Below are 22234 nucleotides of genomic sequence, written 5' to 3'. Positions count from 1 at the left end.
TCTTTTAAATGAGCAGAAAGTAGGAGCAAGCTGAATAGGATGAGGAAGACCATTCCAGAGAGTCAGGGCGGCTCTAGGAAAGTCTTGGAGCCGTGTGTGTGAGGAGGTTATGAGTGAGGAAGTCATTAGTAGGTCATTGGAGGAGTGAAGAAATCTAAGTGGGACAAGAGCTGTGGAGGGATTTGAAGGTAAAGCACAGGAGCTTGAATTTGATTCTAAGGTGAAATGGAAGCCAATGAAGAGAACTACAAAGAGATGCAGCAGAGGAGCGTTGGGAAGAATGGATGAGTCTGGCTGCAGCATTCATAATAAATTGTAGAGGAGAGAGTTGGTTTAGTGGAATACCAGAGAGGAGGAGGTTACAGTAGTCCAGACGAGGAGATAAGAGCATGTACAAGGAGTTTGGTGGTCTCAGGGGACAGGTAGGGGTGGATTTTGGAGATGTTGCGTAGGTGAAAGTGACAGGATCTGGAAATGTAAAAGTACAAAAGTTACCCCTGCCAACCACCTTTCCTTTGAGACTACTACTAAAGCCTACTGGACAGGGGGATTGTAGGAATTACCCATCAACTAAAACCTCAGGATTAATGAAATTGAGGAAGAAGCAATGGTGGGCAAATAGTAATGTCTGCTGCTTGAGTAGTTTACTATTATAAATGTGTAAACCTTTTGTGATTGTTTCCAGTTACAGATCAACTTAACTAGCACTGTACATATACAGAGTCATTCTGTTCTATGGAGGGGAGGACAAATGAGCAGTACCCTGCTGTTGTGAGCTGCACCAGACCCAAAAAATCAACAGTCCTGTTTTCCCAGTTGTCTCCAGGGAACAATTTCTTTCTTTGAGGTACTTTTGGGAATCGTATTACCAGTAATACCCGAGGTGAACATTTAGGGCCCTTTTACACCTGTGGTTTCTCTTGCAGCCAGGCCGGAGGAGAGGGGGGTGCAGCCGGTACATCGCTCCGGGGCCCATGAAGCCCATCGCGTCCCATAATTTTCATTATAATTTTAACACTTATTTAATTTGTTCAATTTTTATTATATTGCGAGAACTTTTGCGTAGATCGCGAAGCGTTGAGTGAGCGTAAAGCAATAGAAGGCCGTTACAATGACAAAATACTTTTGAGTGACATATTACAGTACATTCAAGATTCAATGAACAAACACTTGTGTAAGTTACTATAGTGTTCTCACGTGTTCATTTCTAGCTTCAAACGTATTGTTTGGATTACTCCTTGCTTTCCTGCCGAATCCCAGAATTTACCTTATCCCCTTTAGATGGAAATCTAAATAGATTGTAAGCTCTTCGGGGCAGGGTCCTCTCCTCCAGTGTCACTGTCTGTATTTGTTTGTCATTTGCAACCCCTATTTAATGTACGGTGCTGCATAATATCTTGGCCATATATAAATCCTATTTATTAATAATAAAATCTACCCCCCCCCCTCCATACATGATCTCTCTAAACTTATTCAGGATGTTCGTCTGCCGGAAAATCTTACGGCCTTACTTCAAAATCAAGTACAGAGTTTTGAACGTACATGGGAGGCTTGGGATGTTTATTATTCACAACTGTTGGCTTATTGTGGATCTCCATACCCCTTTACCCCCCTTCCATCATTTGCAAAATTTGACCGTGGCAGTTTGGAAATACTTGTTATCACAGACATGTAGAAATAGCTGACTCTATGGTAATCTCCACTCTTGTGGTCCCCTGTGAGACCATTTTACCATGGACGCATCATTAAACCCTTAACTTGCCTGGAGATTTGTTTCATCGTTGGACTTGCCTATCTTAATTTTTCCTTTAATTGTTGATATCCCTCTTTCATTTTCTCATATTGTTGTTTCTTTATGTTGTACAACGTTCCCCCTCTTCTTTTTGTTTGCAAGCAGAAGTGTAGCGGGGTCTTAAATTATAGCACCTGTGCAGTTTCCCACTGACAGTCTGTCTTCCCCGTTTATTTTTTCTATCCTTGTTCATTAAAATTTTAAATGTCAGTTTGTTTCTTTTTTGTAACATGTACCTCTTGTAACTGTATATATATTCTTGCACATCTTTGATTGTTGTATAATGGTTTCTATTGTTATTGCACTAGTGCTTCCCCATCCCTATTTTTTCTGTACCCCCTTGAAATAAAATGTTTAAAAAAAAAATTATAACACCTGTATGGACATTATCATTTCTTTTATAATACATGTTAATATATATTAATTATAGATATATCTAATTATAGATATTTGTTTTCAGAGCATGTAAAAAAAAAAACCAATGTGCCCCAAATATTTTTTTTAAAGCGCTCTGTACACTATTACATTGCTACATGTATTTGTTTCATTTCAGATCCTCCTGTCTCACTCTCTGTACCAGTCTGTCATTTGCAACTACTATTTAATGTACAGCACTGCATAATATGTTGGCGCTATATAAATTCTGTTTATTAATAATATTTATATTAATAATTCAGGAAACCTGTCTGCATGCAGACCTTTCAACAGATTGAGTTCAACTTGATTTATCTCTTGTTAAAATGGACCGCAGATAGGCATTTAAGGTAGGAAATATTTAATTAGAAATGGTGTATTAAACAAAAATGGCAATGTCCTCACCAGAAAGAATCAAGTATCAAACAAAACATTAAAAAAAACAGCATTTCAATCCAGCATTTTGGAAAAATCAAAGAAAATATTGTCATGATTTTTAACATTTTTGGTTCACTTAGAACTTCTAGTTTTTAGACATTTTAGGTCATTTTGACTTCTAGTTTAAGCCAAAAAATGTTTTCTCTTCTAAATTTGTAACCTTACTGTATGTATAATTCAGCATCCAATTAACCCCCTTATATCTATACAAGTTTTACTTATATAAAATTGGAAAAACCACCCCATATCCTATAACACCTTTTTCCCCATACTGCTTTGTAAGCACATTTTCAAAAATAAACTTTGGCCTCCAAGCTTATATCTTGTTTCCTAAAGTAAACCCACTACCATGTAACTATCAAATAGCCCACTGTGCCTCTCAAATTGACTCCATTTACTTTGTGTTTTTAAACTTTTAGTCTTCTATGTAACCACTGACCCCATGGCCAAAATTTAAACAAGAATTTAGTGGTTTTTGAACACACCTCCATAGGTGGTAAAACATTTTATTCCTACAGGAAATCCATCAAAAATACTTTTAAAGTCCAAACAACCTCCCTCTTTTATCTCTATAATCGTATACCCTCCTTTACCTGTAAGCCAAAATGGCGATTCTAGTCTTCAAGCTGTCGTGCCCTGTACTAGCAGAACTCAGCAAATCCCACACCACTCAGTGCAAGCATCCTAGCACAGACTTTTGTATGGTAGAGAAGAGGAGGGTGGTGGGTCCAACACTGATACAAGAGAAGAGAGTCTTACCCTGCTGCTTACTGAACAGCTTAGCCATACTGAGACCACTTGGCTGTTGAAAAAGAAGAGGTTTTTATGAAAATAGAGGGTGTTAGTGCAAAGTCTGACTGCATAACTACTTATGTGACTTTGCCTAGGCTTTAAGGAGGTTATAAGAAATGTATTTGTTGCTGCATGTATATATACCTGAAGAATTCATTTACTTGTGTGTATCCTACAAGTGTTCTCCCCATGTTAGCCGTGCGCACACTTGGCACTTTTCAGTAACCACTCTTTTTTTGGGTGGTTACTGAAAAGCTGGGTCAAAATACAGGGGCTGCCACCCACTTGCATTTTCTTCCCACCCTGTTAAAAAAAATTCTGGGTTCATCACTCCCTCCCTTCTAATCTGTCTACATGATAAATTTGCAAATACCATTCTGCCATTGGCCAAATTACAAGAAAAAAAATCCTAAATTCAGAAGCATTTACACAAAAAACACATTTAGGTTCGAGAACCTAAAAAGAAAAATATTATGTAATATAAACCATAAGCAGTGGAATTCTGTGCTAAATGTAAAACAATTTTCCCCAAGACACTTAAAGAAATAATGAAAACAAAACTTTTATCCCCAACTTTAATTGACCACCGTAAAGTTTAAGCCACAAATTCAACCTTTTGGTAACACATTCATATTGGTAAAAAGTATTCTGCTCCACATGGACAGTGAGCAGTGCAATATCGAGGCCAATCAAGTTCCATTCTTCCTGTCAATAGAAACAGTATAAAAAAAATCTGGTTCACAGGCAAGGGCTCTTTCAGTGCTGTTTGTTTTAAAGCTGAAGGCAACGTTATGTCCGTGATAATCCGCGGTTATCCAGATCTTTCACCTGTTGGTAAGAATTTCATAATTTGTCAGACTTTTATGTAACAAAGAATATGCTTTTAATACCACTGAATTTATCCCCAATGTGCATAAGAGGAGGGGGTCTATAAACACAGAATAATATTTTTGAAATCTAAAGGAAGAATACTTTGCATTTACTACATGCAACTAGATTCTTCTTTTTTTGTTATGTTATGGGAAAATTAATGATGATAAGTGTGTCAATGGATATATCTAGGAGTGCTGGAAAGAAGAGCATGCTGGCTGCAGGGCGGAGCATGTGTAAGGTGTAAAAGTGTCCCACCGGACTTAAACTATCATCTAACCCTTGCAGTGCAGGGGAGGGGGCACTACAAGGAAAGTCCCAACACCTTCAGCTGCACATGGATTCTTTTTTCGCTCCGGTAAACTGTTTGGCCACCCTCTCAGCACAATGACAGTGTTAGAGGACTGGTTGCTTCTACATAACTTCCTTTAGCTAGTTCTGGAAATACAGCAATGTAAGGAACCATATGTTCCCATGGCACGTAAAGCAAAAATAATTTGTGAAAATACTACATACTTTGTATATCCTGACAAGCCAGTGCTCAGTGGTGTAGGCTTCCTCCAGGACATCGAGCTCAAAGTCTTTGTTTCCAATCTCAGCATTTCTCACTCGATCATAACCTGGAGGTCTCTCTGTGGATTAAAGATAAAGAAAATGGTGAAGTTTAAAAAGGTGCAAATTTTCTCATGACATTTACCTATACGTGGCTTTATGATCATGGCTATGGTAGATGTCCAGCAAATAAAGCTACACAACCACAGCTGGTAATGGCTGAGCAACAGAATAGTCACATCACCTGACAATATTACCAGGATCGAGACATTTTACCAGTGCACAAGAAGAAGAGAAAAGTTGTAGAAGGACACTTACTGGCTTCTGTGTAAACTTGTCCAAAGCGATAATAGCACATCTTGTACATAAGGCAATTAAGAAGAACTGGTGAGCCTTCTCTGTCTACACGGAACTCCCCTGTTGGCGTGTAGTAATTATGTTCTTTGATGTGTTTTCCTGTATCTGTGCTGCCACCAATCCTCACCATCCACAAAAATTTGTTGATATCTAAAAACAAGAAAACAATGAACAAAAACAGAACAAAACCCCAGAAAAATAAAACTAAAACTGCAGAATGCAGTAAAAAAAATGTAAAAATAAATGAAATATTGGAAAGGTGAGTTTATGCATGCATATCACATGCATTAGTGCACTGGCTTGTCATTTATTCTGAATAGTACTCCAAATGCACCTCACCAGAATACTGCCATGCATTGCTGTGCAATTAAATGTGCACCATGGATAGCTTTTCTATTTATTGTGGTGCTTGGTCAGCCCATTCAAATGTAAGGCTGCTCCAGTGCAACATACGCCAACATTAATGGCAACATGCTTGCATTTTCAAAAACAGGAACTGGATCCCATTTAGGAATACTAATAACTTAATTTTGCTTTGCACGTTAGAAAAACCACCTTCCACCTCTTAAAAAAATTGCCACTCATATTTATATTATAACAAATTTTTAAACACCTATTTCTTACCATCTGAAGAATATCCGGTAAGGCCTCCAAATATAACAAGGACATAACTGACATCCAGCTCCCTCATAATCTCATAGGCTTTTTCTTCTGTGGACGCCATAGCCTGCAAAAATAGAAAGAGGAAAGTAGTTACACATTCTGCAGACTATAACTAGTCAGACAGAAAAGTGCAAATACACTTTAAACGCCCTTACGGTATTTGCATAAGTAGTAAATGGCTGCTTAAATGTTTAAAGGGTCCCTGAAAAGAAATTTGTTGCAGAGCAAAACCTTAGGATCCAATAAAAGTAGCGTGAAGTCACATGCCACCGAACTAGTTTATAACCCAAAAGGTAAAGGCTGCCCATTTCCCCAAAAAGACTAAACAGAATGCCTTTAACAGAAATGGACTCACCTGGCCCACTCTGGAAATGTGCGTGTTATTCCAAGTGTTATTGTCCACAAGAATTGTTCGATTTGCCATCGCTGTAATCTGGTACCCATAATCCCACCATGACATGACTTTAGCATCCTTAAAAGAAAAAAAAGCACAAAAATGTTAGCTTTAATTTTAGGGACTATAAAAAACATGGGTGTTTAATAACTTAAAGGAGCACAGGTTGTTCGCTGAACAAGCAAGCCAGCTAAACCCTATGTTCACTTTAAATACCCAATGATGTATAACAAAATTAAACAATCAGGGTTTTTGATCTTAAAAAATAAAGCTATGTTCACCAAAATCAAACTATGTCTTTGCCAAATGTAAATCTTCAGGTATTCGAGGCATTTTTATTTCAGACTGCCTTTTTTCATACACTACAAAACCAAAATCAATACAAGGGATCCAGCACTCACCTCTGGTGTGTTGTGTCTGAGCCAGTAGTAGGCTTCTCTGAAATCATCAAAGATAATCCGGCTCCCATCTCCACCACGTGCAGACAGCACGATAGAAGGGGAAGAGTATGCCTCGCTGGTGACCCAAGTGGAATGGAATGTGTAGGTGACCAAGAAGAAAGCCATGACCATGATCATGCCACTGGCAACCTGTTAATCAAAATGTTGTTTGTATTAGAACATAAGCAGGAATACATACACTGATCAGAAAAGAACTGAAAATTTGTGAAAAACTTTTCCAGTTTCTACTGACACAAGGACTAATACTGTGGATCTTTTCTACCTGTTGATTGCAGTACCAGATTTCCTACCTCCTATAGGTTTCACCATGCCCGAATTTTTTTTTTTTTTCCATTTTATCACTGCACCCTCTGAAAAATTTGAAAAATTCAAATGACAAGACGTACCTCATTCTTAATTGGATAAGTTGAATCCTGTTGTTTTTTTGTCTTTTTATCAGGACGGCTTATATCAAGGTTCTTCATGTACGTAGACAACACCTGAGATACCCCAATACCGGACAGAATGCACATAACAGGGGCCAATACCAGCATCAGACGTACCTGTGTGGAAAGGGATCAATCACTATGCAACCATTCATTCATTACACCAACAAGCGTCAAACTGTAACCGAACGATGCAAACGCATGGCCAGAGTTCTTACCATGACAGCTGAGAAGTACATACTGGTGACACCATACATGATGATGAAAATTCTGGCATCAGACAAATTACTGAAGCAGTAATACAGACCCACTACAAAGGAAAGAACAGAACAATACAGGTCAGCATGCCTTCATTGGTTTTTAATATTTAATTTAGAAAACAAAAACATTTTACTGACCTGGAAACATGAACACGAGAAGCTGCAAATCAAAGTAATAAGAGGACCAGGTAGTAGGCTGATGTTCCGAAACGGATGCAATGATGGGGATATTGTTCTTGGCATAAGATGGATCCAAAAGAGAATAGAAACGGCCAGTCCATGGAGAGATTTTACCTGTGTAAGAGAAAATCAAAAATAGTATAGTATGCTATACCTTTATAACAAAAATGTGAGGTACCCAGTATTCTATTTTTACCAACCGATGTCTCTCATATCTAAAAATCTGTTCAATGACACAAAGATTTGTATAATCTCTAAACATGCAAAGTGTTAACATAGCACCAGATCATTTTCCTGTGTCTGTAAACACCTGGAACCTATATTTACACACATGAGGGCTATTCTGATTTCAAAGTCTCATACCTGTCAGCATGAGCACGGCCCCTACAGTCAATAGGACAAAGCCCACTAAAGAGATGACACTCCTGAAGAGGATCTCAAATTGCTGGGGATTCAGTTTGCTACGCAGGTAATCCACAAAAGCATGGATCTGACACAGTCCAAAGACGCCTAAGGCTGCCATGTGTTCAGAGGACAGGACAGGCTGGAAAAAGAAGAAGACATTGTTTTATATTATATTATGGTAACAAAACAAAAAAAAAGGACAGTGTATTTGATCTAAAATCTAGATGAAAACCAAAGGCACTATTTTTGCATATGGATATTACAAATCACCAACTAAAATCCTTCTATAAAGGAGAATTCAAGCTCCATTCCCATCTGCACCATCCTCAACAAGGGATCAGACTGGGTAAACTTATCGTAATACAAGTTTTGCCAGTTAAAAATCAGAAATATACCTTTATTTATTACTTTAAATAGTGGACTGGCAACCACAAAAAAGATTGTGTATGCAAGGCATAAATAGAGATACACGTTTCATAAACAGATAGATTGTGCAGATCCAAAAAATAATGTAGATTATTTTGAATCATACAGCTTTGTCAAGCCACAAAATTGACAAACTACAATAAAATATCTTATCACATTTTGGGTAAAGAAATCAAAACACACCCAAGTATTAAACACAAGAAACATACCTGGAATCCAACAAAGGAAATCTGCATAGACAGGATGGTGCCCAGACAATACACAGTGCAGTAAGCTACATAGATCCTATGGGAGAAGCGGCCGGTCAGCATCAGGACAAGGACATGAAGGGGGATCAAATTGATCAGAAACACATAACCTCCCCAGGATGAAACCTGAAACCATGAAAAAGGTTATTTCTAATTATTCATTCTCTTGCATATCAAGTAAAAATATATAGATTGGGGTTTCAGCTCACCATGTAAAAATAGGCCAGGGCACACATGGCTGCCCAGTAGATGGAACCTGTTTTTACTGCCTTGATCCACATGTAGTATGTCAGAAGCATGCAGAAAATGGCAATACCTGAGCAGGGTAAAAAAGCACCAAAATATTAGGAGATCTAAACTAAAAAGTTGAAACTATAATGTTTTAGATAAAAAAAATTCCAACCTCACCTTCATTATCATACGATCCAGCCACTGAACGGGAGATGTAACCCGGAACAACAGCGATCATTGCTGCTGCCAACAGACCAGCACCCGCATCCTGCAAAAACAGAAATCCTTAGTGGTCACTGTAATACAATGGTCATCCTAGTAAAGGCAACCACCAACATTGTTAAATGGTTACCTAAACCCCAGGTCTTAACATAGGAAAGGATCTTTAATATAAATCTATAAACCAAAAAAAAAAATACATTTTTCATAAAATATTATAACAATAAAATACATTTTTATTTATTCTACAAATAATTAGCTGTAGTGAACAAGAAGCATTGATCCTTACACAAGGGGTATCTTGTATTATATATAAATGTGTGTGTGGCATTCAATGTCTCATGCCTCTCTACCCAAAAAATGATCATAAACACCACAGAGAGAGGGGCACAGAGGAGCAGACATTCCACGATCCACAAGATGTTCCAGCATCTCAGGACAGTGAATGAGGAATCTGGCACAGTGCTGGTAAAGGCATAAAAATATCCCTTCAGGGTGAATTTCTAAGGGTAAACCTCTGGGATTGGGATCCAGGTAATAATGCTACAAAATGCAGGTGAAAGGAAACTAATATTAATATTATTGCAGGGTTTTTTTTTTTATAGCGCCATTATATTACGCAGCACTGTAAAAAGTCCATAGTGATGTCACTAGCTGTCCCTAAAGGGGATCACAATCTAATGTCCCTAGCATAGTCATATGTCTTTAATACAGTTTTTATGGTCAATTTTTGGGGGGAAGCCAATTAACCCAACTAGGAACAAGAGCTGCAAAGACCAAGACCGAGTGCTAACCAATGAGCTACCATGCTGCCCACACATTTTACACCTTTTGTATTATCAGCTTCCCATGTGTGTGATTCCAATCTAAATTCTGTTTTTTTCTAATAAATACAAAAAGAAATTCATCTTCTGGCCCAGTGTTCAGTACTAAAGCTAGACACCAGGCAGATATAAAATACACAGCCTTATTAAACTCCATGTTTATTATTATTATTATTACACAGAATTTATATCGCGCCAACATATTACGCAGCGCTGTACAAAGCCCATAGTCATGTCATTAGCTGTCCCTCAAAGGAGCTCACAATCTAATGTCCCTACCATAGTCATATGTCAATATTACAAGGTAAGGTCAATTTGGGGGGAGCCAAATAACCTAACTGCATGTTTTTTTGGTATACCCAAAGGAAACCCACAAAAACACGGGGGGAAGCTGCAAACTCCATGCAGATAGTGCCCTGGCCGAGATTCCAACCTGTGACCTAGCGCTGAAAAGGCCAGAGCACTAACCTCTGAGCCACCAAGCTGATACACAATCGTTAAAGAAAAAAAAAATCTATCAGTCACTAAATGACCCAATTTTTCATCGTGTCCTAGGCACAGCATTCCTGTACAAGCAGAGAAGCAATGTCTTATTTTTGCTCATTGTCGAATAAACTAGGGACAGGGCTTAGACCCGGATGCCTGGAGTGGCCCGATGTAATCTGTATGCAATGGTATCAATATTTAGAGATTTATGTGCATAGTATAAAATAAGTTGGGGAGATAGAATTGTGGCTGTTTTGAAACTGTTAAAAAAAAAGAAAAATAAAACTGGGTTTTGAGGGCTTGTTTAAACGTGCTGGAGGCAGGATCAAGCATAATGGGAAAGGGAAATCCAGAGAGTGGGGAGGGGGATTTCTTTAGGGAAGCCCTGAAGCCAGGTAGGGTTATGGGTGATAAGGTCATAAGTAGCAAGGGAGCACCTAAGGATGTATTTGTTGCACTTACCTTTAGCTCTTTAGTGAGATGGTAGGTAACAATGGTGGTGAAGGAGGAGAAGAGAGGAGCAAGAAACACACAGACATTTCGAATGTCGATGGTGACGTGAAAGAAGTGCAGGATGTGGTAAAATGCTGCTGATGTGATCATCAAACCTAAAAAACAAGCAGCCATTACTTTAATTACAATATTTTTCATTAAATGTATAACAGCATTAGATGTAATGTACCAAAGAAGCACTGTAACAAAACAAAAAAGGTCTGGACAGGTAACCAAGCACAATAGGCCCCTGCATCTTGATCTAACATACCTGGATAGATTGTTCCTCCTATAATCCTCCCCAGAGGATACCAGGCACGGTCATCAAACCAGTTATGGAACTTGTAAAAGCCTTCCTCAGCCAGAAACCTTGTGGTTCGGTAGTTAAAGTAACTGAAAAGCAAAAAGTGATTGATTGATCAATTTTCAAGAAAAGAAAAGAAAAAAAAGGACAATGGAACATCTTTTAACATAAATATTAACTATAGGCTATGCTACAACCTTTAGTTTCTGCAGCAGAGGCTGAATATTTGCAGCAGCCTGGGTATCTGTCTTAGCAAAGTTGAATATTGTAACACGTAAAATACACTAAAATTAACTTTTACATTTAATATTCAAGAATTGCGCTCATGGCGAATAGTCAATGTAGAATTTGCAGGCTTCTCCCATGTAGAAGATAGTGGACAAGTTTCAATAGCCAAAGATTTTATTACTTTAACAGCATAAATGAATGCATCAACTTTAATGGAGCTATTTTTTTTTTTTTTTTTTTTAGTGCTGAACTTTCCTTTTTCACAAGGTCTAATACAGCACTGCATAATATGTTGGCGCTACAATATATTATATATTCTGTTAATAATAATATTAGTACAACAGCACATCGATGTATAATCTCTGTACAGAGAGTTTCACCTGCATATGGATTTGTTGGTCTCAGATATTCTGAAGAGTACCGTATTTTTTGCCATATAAGACGCACTTTTTCTTCCCCAAAACTTAGGGGGAAAAGTTAGTGCGTCCTATACGACAAATGTGTTAAAAAAAATAATTAAAATATTATACTCACCCGATACCCGATCCTGCGTGTGTCTCTACCGGTATGAATGGCACATGAGTGATCAGAAGGGGAATAATCTTTCAGAAACTTTTTTTCTAGATTTTCCTCCTTTAAAATTGGGTGCGTCTTATATTCCGGAGCGTCTTATACGCCGAAAAATACGGTATGTGTTATTAATGAAAAATGGTATTGGTTCATAACAGTGTGTCCAATATGATTGATATAATATTTGTAATCAAAATGGTTAATATTAAAACCTAAGTGCACTTTTATGATGTATTTGTTTTTTTTTGTTTTATTTATTTTGTTTTGTTGCATAAATGATTGCAGCCCTAAATAAGGCAATTTTATATTTTCTATGTGTCAGTTATGGTTCTTTTGGTTGCAATAAAAAGGAAAAAAAAAGTTTTGAAAAAAGAAAGTATAATCTGTGCATTTCCTGCTACTACAAGGGTGTCAGAGCTCTCCATATACAAAGAGTTGCAGACTTGACTTAATCAGTGAAAAACAGTAAGGAACCAGAGTAGTACAAAACTGGGTGGGTTGATTCATACAAAGATATTTGTCATAAACCAGACCTCAAACACCAAGGAACATTTATAAACTTCCTGACAATTACATTCAGGGAGTGGAATACAAACCTGCAAATTTTCTTTTTAACATATGGCTTGTAAATGATGTATACACTAATATTTAGTAGTCACACCTTCCTATCCAGCATCTCTACAAGGATATTATATTAAATTGGTAAACTTACGGATCAAATTCATGGATGACACTTTCAAACCTCAACACGGAGAATAACCTGGTTGAAAAAGCTAAAAAGAAAACAGAAAATCCATTTAAAAATATTAATTTAAAACATGTCACAGTTATGTCAGAGCCCTACAAAAAGACAATACTAGAAGGGCTGATTATAACACTGCATATTTTTTATACCCAAGAATCTGGACTATTAAAGAGTCATACAGTTATTAGAACCTTTCCCACAAACCATGAAAAGTCCTAAACTCCAGACATAGATGAAATACATCTATGGAAGCGGATTTACGTGCCAAAGGATTTGTAATTCTGTCTATGCGGAAATTTACTTTTGTTACACTTCAAAGCCTTGTGTGGCAGGGCTGGTGACCTGATTCTTCTATACTGCTATTAAGAAACACTTACAGGTCTTGTTCCTCCCTCAGGCTGCGATTGGAGACTGTGAAATGAAGCAGTAGACTGTTAAGTCCATTTCTCTGTCACTCTGCTTTTGGCATGTTCCTGGTTAGCAAAGAGCGCAGCTAAATAATGAATTGCAGGGTCAAATGTAAGCACCACTAAATGATGGGCAGCACAGTGACTCAGTGGTCAGCACCCCAGCCTTTGCAGCACTAGGTCACAGAGTAGGCTATCAGGTATGTCTTTAGTAACTTATACATCTCCCCATAGAAGAGATTGCAAGAGATAATGTTTACTAATGTATACTATAAAATGCCTATTGGATGTAAAATATAGATTATAAAACCTCTAAGCCCAGGTTCCCACTATGTGCAGTGCTGTTCACTGTGCTTTACACTGCACACACTAGTGTGGGATACATAAGGCTGGGTATACACGTGCATAATTGTCATTGGAAAGGATCTTTCACAATCCTTTCCAACGACAAAAGACTGCACGATGCATGAACAATTATTGTACATACAGCACCGTTCTGCTCTATTGGAGAGAAGAGGAGGAGAACAATAGAGAGGCACCCTGCTCCCCTTCTCTTTCATTACAATCGTTTGTCATTTGTGGATCCACCGGGGCGGTGGACAAGTGTCGTACACACGCTAGATTTCCGTCCGATACCAGCCCTGAGGAGATTGTCGGATGAGAATCATCTGACCTGTGTATGTAGCCTAAGGTCATCAGACATTGTACAGAGATGTCCAATGATCCCACTTATACATTGTGCTGCAGTGTGTTTTATCAAAGCTCTGCTGTATCTGTCCACTTCCCATGCAGCGTAATGAATGCGGTCAGCAAGGCAATAGACAGCTATTCAGGTGACCAGGTCCTGCAGTATCACACAGCAACACACTTTCTTATAGAAGAAACAAAGTTTAAAATATTTTCATAATTATAGCTTTATTAGGTAACTAGTGTGAGCAGGACAAAGTACTTACAGAGAATTGCAGCCATGGACAGGATGAGGAGTTTGAGGAGAGTGTCCTGTTTCTCATAGGACAGCCGCAAAAACCCTAACCGAGTCATCTTCACATGTAGGGATGGGACGCACAACACTTAAACACCTACGAGACAGAAAGAAAGCAGATTAGAGGATTCCACTCTTTTCAAATAACGACATGAGAACAATAAGTTATATGAACTTTATTCCAGAAGCCCTACATGGAAGATAGAAGAGGAGCCAAGAACATTTGTGAGAGTTTAACCAGCTCATCCTCTGTGTTCTTCAGCCTCCAACAAACTGCTGGAGGAAACACATTTCATATACTCAATATGCTGTGCTTTGTATGCCACATTTTTACAGCTTGTGAATTTGTCTTTGAAAAGCCTTGGAGGAAACACAAAGCTTTTATCCTGACTAGGGACTTAGCAGTAATGGGCCGTGGGCCAAACATTGCAGCTTATGGAAAAAAAAAATCTTATTGCATGTAGGAATTTTGGCAATATGGGCATCGGATAAATGTTGATGACCCTTATCGGCAAGTGTAAATATCACTAATTGACCTTGCCAAGAGACTGCAAGAACGCCAGTGCTGCTAAATTTACTTATCCTTTGCTCCCCTGATGTGGCTCTTCTTCCTCCATACTCCAGGTTGTAGACAGGCCCTCAGCATTCTCTGAATACAATGGAAGAATATTGGTCCTGCATTTTAGGGAAGTGTTCTCCCCAGGCCCTAGCTGGGTGCACCATCCAGCATTTTTTAGTAACCACCAGACTGTTTTACAGTGGTTACTAAAAAGTTGGGTCACAATATAGGGGCTGCCACCTGCCTACAATTTCTTTCCATTCGGCTTAAAAAAAGCCTGGGTTTAACACTGTGATGTTCATAGAAGATTTGTACTAGCATACCTGAATCAGGTACCCAAGGAACATTCAGGTACTGCGGGGGTGACCAAGGCTCTTATGTGACAGTATTTTCACCAGAAATGTTTTTAAGCTGGGTGGGAAGAAGCTGTAGGTGAGTGGCAGCCCCTGTATTGTGACCCAACTCTTCAGTAATCATCCAAAAACCGCCGGGTGGTTACTGAAAAGTGCTGGGTGATGCGCCCAGCTAAAAGGGCCTGGGAACAACAGTGTGTGACAACAGCTACATGTAGCTTCTGAAGGATGACGGAGCAGTACCAGAATCACTCGCAGTGCCAGCTGACAAATGTGCAGATGCAACAGTGTGAGTGCCTAGCAGCCTACAAGGTGACATGTGCAAGGAGCTGTACAGATCTCATCAGTTCTGAACCTGTCCTTAGGTTTGTACAGAAGTACAACGTTTTTTTGATCTTTTTTGCAAAACAAGAATGATTTCACTAAGAAGGAGAATCACTTAAAGCGTGGACAACCCTTTTTCGTAAGGTAAAAAATCAGTTTTTTTTTTAAGTGCAGCACTGCCCCTAATGAATAGGAGAGCAAAGTCTTCCGGGATACCTGCGTCACGCATCCCGGGAGGCTCTTGGGTGCTCCTTGCAGATCGCACACATGCCCAGTGAGATCGACAAGTTTTTTTCCCCCATCTACGTCACACGATCTCCCGCCTGTTTCGGGTGACATAGAAAGAAGAACATAGAAGAAAAGAGGGGAGGATGGTGGCGCCGGGTGTGCTGGCCAAAAGATGGATACAGGGGCAATGGGTGATGCGATGGAACACAGACCAATCACTGCGCTGCGGGATTAAAGGTAAGCGTATTTTAGTTTTGGGTGAGGTTTGAGTTTACTTCCTCTTTAAGTAACGTTTGATCTCTGGACAGGATATTTTTAGATCTACCCCTATTTAATCTACAGCACTACATAATATGTTGGCACTATATCAGTACTATTTATTATTATTAATATGTAGTAGTGGTCGCATTCATCTAGACTTGTTCTTGTAATGTTGAAGACGCCTTTCAATCTGCTTCATCAGCTTTACTAAAACACCTTGAAGAGCTGCAAAACATTTTCAACATTAGAAGAACCAGTCCAGGTGAATGCCACTGCCATGGATATACAATGACCTGGATTAATGAGAAGATTCACAGAGATAAGGTCAGATCATTCACCATATTTATATAGGTATCAGGGTGGCACCTCTGAACTTTCATCTGTGAATTCTAAGCTAATGTAAACAATTGAGTATCTCAATGGAAAATGCTGCAGAGGAGACACCACACCAAAGTACACTTCCGGGACCCCGCCAGTTTATTGTTTGATCATCATCAGACAGCCTGACAGCTCAGAGCTTTGTGTCATTCTACCTACATGGTGCGCTTACAGCTAGGGAATACCGAAATAGCTAGGAAATGCTAGGGTTGCGTACACATGTGCAATAATTGTCGTTGGAAATAATCTTTCACGATCCTTTCCAACAACTAGATTACATGATGCATGAAGGAACGTTGTACAAACAGCACCGTTCTGTCCTATAGAGGGGGGAGAACGACGGAGCAGCACCCCGTTGTGCTCTCTCCTTCACTTTTATTAAGATCATTCGTGTATCCGAACGACGAGCGCTGTACAGACACTATATTTCCGTTGGATATCAGCCCTGAGGCCATTATCGGACGAGAATCATCTGACTTGTGTACATAGCCTAACACAGTTCATTTTCCTTTAACACCTTTATAAAATGTTATCCAAGTTCATTGTTATTACTACATAGTTATACTACAATAAATTGTAAAGAAAACGTTTTCCAAATTACTTCTAAATATAAAAAAAAGTTGGAATCAAATTTGGAAACACTTAGAAACAGAACCTTTCATATCCTAATACGGTACATTGATGATAAATATATTATAAATCTCTGCATTTTATCTGTTTGGACTCTCTTTAGTCAGCTGCTGTTTTATTCCATAGCAGTATACAAAATACTAATATTACAGTATTTATATAGCACCAACATATTATACAGCGCTGTACAAAGTCATGTCACTAGCTGTCCCTTAAAGAAGCTCACTATCTAATGTCCCTACCATAGTTATAGCTCATTATTACAGTCTAAGGTCAGTTTTTGGGGGAAGCCAATTACCTAACTGCATGTTTTTGGAATGTGGGAGGAACCTGCAAACTCCATGCAGATAGTGTCCTGGCTGAGAACTTGGGACTCAGCGCTGCAAAGACCAGAGCGCTAACCTCTGAGCCACCGTGCTGCCTATATCTACTGAAAGCAATTTATCAGTGCCCGGACCTGATGAAGATTACAGTCAAATGTCAGCGGATGTTTGTAGTTTACTTTGATTTATTTTTTTAGCTGGTCAAGCGTGTTTTTCCACTTCTTTTAAAAAAAACTAATAAATGCATCAAAGAGGACACAAACTCTAAATGTTTAAAGCATACACAAGTCCAATTACTATGACTATTTCTATTTCCAAAATTACTTAATATACTAATGCAATATAAAATGTGGTTTCTGATATTTTAGAAATCTACAGCTTTACTTTACATATTCCCTGCAGTTTGCTCCCCAGAATTTGTTTATTAATTTAAGCTGGGTGGGAAGAAGCTGACGGTCCCTGTATTGTGACCCAACTTTTCACCCAAAAACAGCTGGGTGGTTATTGAAAGGAGCCGGGCGATGCGCCCAGCTAAAAGGGCCAGGTGGTGCTCCTGTCAAATCCCTTTATAGTTACTTCCTGATATAGAATGACAACACTGTATTGCCAATTGCTCCTGAGTTGTCACCTTGTCACTATAAGCAGTCAGCGTGTTCTTGATTTTAGATATAACGTACGAGCAGCAAATAGTGATTTACTACTATCCAGCTTTCTGTGTCCTTAGCCCCTAAACCCTGCCATACTCACCTGTCACAGGGCACAGACTTTTTTTTGTTTCTTGTGGATGATTTTTGCCCTTCTTGATTGGCCAGGCTGGGGTGACCTAACCTGCACAGTTCATTCATTCCCGGGACGTGCAAGGGATGCCGGTTATCCTGATATTTAAAGTGCAAATGCTTGATAGATACCTGGAACACTCAATCAGGCTGGAAGGGGTTATTGCAAAAGGGACATCGCTTGTCCCTTCCACAATAACCCAGCTTAATTAAAAGTGGGAATTTTAGCTTTAAGAAACTGGACACCATAACTATGAAACAGGCCTGACCTGGCTGTATGATAATTAGGCTGCAATGGGAGGAGCCAGAATAGGTATAAGAATGTCACCTGTGCAAAACTGGCACCGTGGGTAGAGATTGGTAGTTACACCAGTGCCAGGTTCACACTGCTTGGTTATTAGTATGTATATTAGTCCATGTATTCTTTAAAAAGTCTTCAGATATTTTAATTTTGATTTTTTAAAATGGACAGCGACTTATGTTTGACTACACACAAGCAAAACTATTTGCTGGAGTTCAGCTTTCTATAGAAATAATGGGTAAAATACAGGAACATTAGCTTGCAAGCTTCTTTAAGGGACAGCTAGTGACATGACTATGGACTTTCTACAGAGCTGCGTAATATGTTGGCGCTATATAAATACTGTGTAATAATGATACATATTATCAGACTGACCACATCAAACTGAATTCTGGTTGCATTTGGTCACAGCTCTTTGCACAAGATCAATGCTTAAATTTAATTTTGGTTGCAGTGGCCCTTTTCCACCACTAGATGTCCTTGGGTCTTTGAGCTGAATGACACTGTATTTAAGTATACTGTATGCAGTGTCACGGCTCCGCCTCCTGAGCAGACATCACCATGACACTTTCAAGCCGCTCTTTAAATGAAGAACCAATCAACGCTGGTTCAGAGGTACAAAGCTTCTCATTCTAACCAAAATCTGTATTTAGCACCCCCATGTGAAGTGAAAGGAAAAGCTGTTTAATGCTTGCTGTAGTATTATTAAACAGGATTTATATAGCGCCAACAAATTACACAGCGCTGTGCATTTAATAGAAGTTGCAAATGACAGATACAGACAGTGACACAGGAGAAGACCCTGTCCAGAAGAGCTTACAATCTAGGACATTGCTGTACACATTGCTTATGCAAGCTGAAGGGTGAATGTACAAGGCAATAGGTTAAAGCAAATGTAAAATCAACGCTAAGCACAAATAATAATATTACAGAGGTGTGGGGGGGGACTGATGACTGATGGATAATTATTGGCTAGACTTTTTTTATTTTAATATGGAGTAAAGGAAGGGGTGGACATAGGGAAGGAACAAAAGTGGCCCTGGGCCCTTCTCAGCCAACAGGGGTCCTAAGTAAGCTCTGCACAGGGACTTGCTATTGGCTAAGCCAGCCAATGACCACAGGGGGAGCTGGAACTGAACTCAAAAATGGCCAATACAAAATCCACTTACCAGAATCCCGCAGGGCAGTCTGATCCATCCGGAGGTCTCCTCCATTGGGTGCCTTGTCGTCCTGGCATCTGTCTCCCAGCCGGCGCCCCCATCTTCTTTCGGGTTCGTCTTCCTATGTCACCCGACACAGGCACGAGATTGAGTGACGTTGATGGGGAAAAAAAACTAGGCAAGCGCGAGATCGGCATTTTTCCTCTTTTAACGAAAGGTCTCCTGTGCATGCCTGAGATGCTCGGGCATGGGCAGAAGGAGCACCCAAGAGCCGTGACACAATGCGTGACACAGGTATCCCGGGAGGCTCTGCACTCCCATTCATTCTAGGCGTTTGAGAATTAGGGGGCGATGCTGCACTTTTTATTTTGCACTTAAAAATTCTGTTTTTTTTTACCTTAAAACAGTTGTCTACCCGTTTATGTAAAGTGAAATTTCTGTGTTTAGGTACACTTTAAAGCAAATCTAAAATCAACGCTAAAGCACAAATGATATTAGAGAGGTAGAAGAGGGGGAAACTGATGAATATTTATTTGCTAGGGTTTTATTATAAAGTACAGTAAGGGGCGGACATCGGGAGGTGCAAAGTGGCCTCAGACCCCAACAGGGGCCCTAAGTAAGTGCTGCACAGGGGCCCGCTATTGCCTAAGCCAGCCACTGACCACAGGGGGAGCTGGGATTGGTTAAGAGCTTGCAGCCAGGGTCAGCTGCGGTTATAACATGCGGATATCTTCGTTATGATCGTCTACAGCTAACGAGGAGCCATTCTTCATCATTTTATATACAAAACACAGAGGTGGACACATCAGACCAAGACGAATGGTTGGGATTTTTATTATTTTATCGGTTCTTGCTTGTGAAGATGTTTACAGTCTGATAGCGGCTCGCGTGCACCGGACACCAACCTAAAACCGCATCCAGGAATAATTGGGGGCCCAAGGGGCCACATTCATATATACGAAGCATGCAATACATGTCAATGTAAAATACACCAATATAAATGATCAATCTGTTCTGGCATTACTAATAGAGATTAAATAGCAATCAGATTTGTTTTTTTCCAGCACACAATGGTGTGCACTGCCTATTCCCTGCATTTATAAGGTAACCATGCTCTCTCCATCACTGACACATATACCCCACACCCACACACAGCCAGGACGGGTCACAGCCCCCTCTGTGCAAGGAAAGCCCTCCATTTCCCGCACTCACCTGGCAGCGGCCGCTCCTCTCTCCTCACTCTCCCCATCAAACTCCCCACACTTTCTCAACCTAACCTGACAGCTACCTAATCCCGCCTCTGGCCCAGCATCACACGCCGATTGGCCGAGGGCGCTTCCTTTCTGATTTTAGTTGGTGGTTGGAAACGAGGACAGGAGAAGAAAGACGAAGGGGGCAGCAGCCTATTGGATACAGAGCTAAAGACGTCAGGTACAGAGGCGGGGCTTTCGCGTGTACTGTCAGAACAGCGCTTGAAGCCAAGGCCAGGTTAGGTTGAGGCGCGAGGAGTGACGTGTCCAATCCAGCAAGGCGCGCAATGATAGGAATGAGGTGGAAGTGAGAGAGCGTCACCTGGTGCCTGGGAGGATAATAGTCATGTTGTGATACTGCCAGTGCTAAACAATTCCATTGTGCAAAGCACTGCACTGTGTAAGGAAAAGGCGACACCTAGCGGCTGAATAAAGAATACTTTTTTTATTGTGCATAGATCTTCCTTTGTTTAATCTTTCTTTTATTAAAATAATACCAAGCCATTTCTGGAATGAAGATCCCTCCTCTGACACTTCCTGTTATGGGTGACAACTGTATGGGAAAGTTTTTTTTACAGCACTCTGTCTTTTACACTGCTTTGTGGCTTTTCCTTTCCTGAATCTTAGCAATACAGGAAACAATGATATAACTTCCCATAAGGTTACAAAGAAGAACCCTTCCCTGCTCTACTAAAAAAGGGGTCAACCTATTTTCTATTTCTTGTTGCAAAGGTCAAGGGTCATCTGAAGTGGAAGCAATGGGGACCGGGGACACAAATGGCACTAAATAACAAACGTTCTTCCTCTTTTCGTCTCATCCTCTAATAAAAGTTCGGGAAAGTAATTTTGATAAGAATTACCAATCCACTCTATTTCTTGGTAACTTCTCTTGATGACCGTAATGGGGTAAATACATTTTTTAACACAGTGCACATATCTAATGTGTCCCTTTTCTATGATTATATCTAATCTACACACTCCACAGATGCAATCGTACTGAGATCTGAAAGTGTACATCTAGTGCCATGAATCATCACTGTGCATTACAGACCCAAAGAATCCTATAGGGCTATCCACAGGCTTAGGATGTGGCCCCACAGAGGGGCTCTAATGCTCAGGTGCAGTACAGTTGCGGCATGTGGTGCTGGATGTTAACATGCAGTGGAATTGTGGCTGTTGAAGTGAGGTAAGCATGCGTCTGTTAATGGGGAGGCTAAAAAAAACCAAAATGCACTTGATTTTAAACTGCACCTATCCTTTAGGGACTCAGTCACCCATGTGCTGCATTGGTGAATTATGATAATGTATGTTGCCTTTGGTTAGTCCAATGAACCAGCGTGCTGCAAAAATTTATTTTTAAGTTCAGAAAAGTTTTACCCTAGGGTTTGGTTTGTTGGGAAAACATTAGACCTAAGATCTGCCTTGTAGCATACAATAGGAGGGGGTATGGATTGGTGGGTGAGTAGTGAGGGTTTAAGAGACAGAAGAAGACAGGTAGGCAAGTTTGAAAAGATGGGTTATATGGG

General features: G+C 39.8%; 1 protein-coding gene across 1 annotated transcript; it reads right to left on the bottom strand.

Annotated features, from left to right (window-relative positions):
• Positions 1–3997: 3997 nt before the first annotated feature.
• STT3A (STT3 oligosaccharyltransferase complex catalytic subunit A) lies at positions 3998–20811 on the bottom strand. Its single transcript, XM_072427351.1, has 18 exons — positions 20671–20811; positions 14137–14262; positions 12744–12804; positions 11201–11322; positions 10900–11045; positions 9086–9176; positions 8887–8993; positions 8639–8803; positions 7962–8142; positions 7557–7712; positions 7377–7468; positions 7120–7275; positions 6674–6862; positions 6234–6350; positions 5840–5942; positions 5177–5365; positions 4823–4938; positions 3998–4264 (listed from the first exon to the last, which is right to left on the bottom strand). Exons 2-18 carry the CDS (start codon positions 14222–14224, stop codon positions 4226–4228), a joined length of 2118 nt encoding a protein of 705 aa, XP_072283452.1. The 5' UTR covers positions 14225–14262; positions 20671–20811; the 3' UTR covers positions 3998–4225.
• Positions 20812–22234: the final 1423 nt, after the last annotated feature.

The sequence above is a fragment of the Pyxicephalus adspersus genome, chromosome 11, assembly GCF_032062135.1.
Source record: "Pyxicephalus adspersus chromosome 11, UCB_Pads_2.0, whole genome shotgun sequence".
Taxonomy (NCBI): Eukaryota; Metazoa; Chordata; class Amphibia; order Anura; family Pyxicephalidae; genus Pyxicephalus; species Pyxicephalus adspersus.
This window is presented reverse-complemented; position numbering and strand designations above follow the sequence as displayed.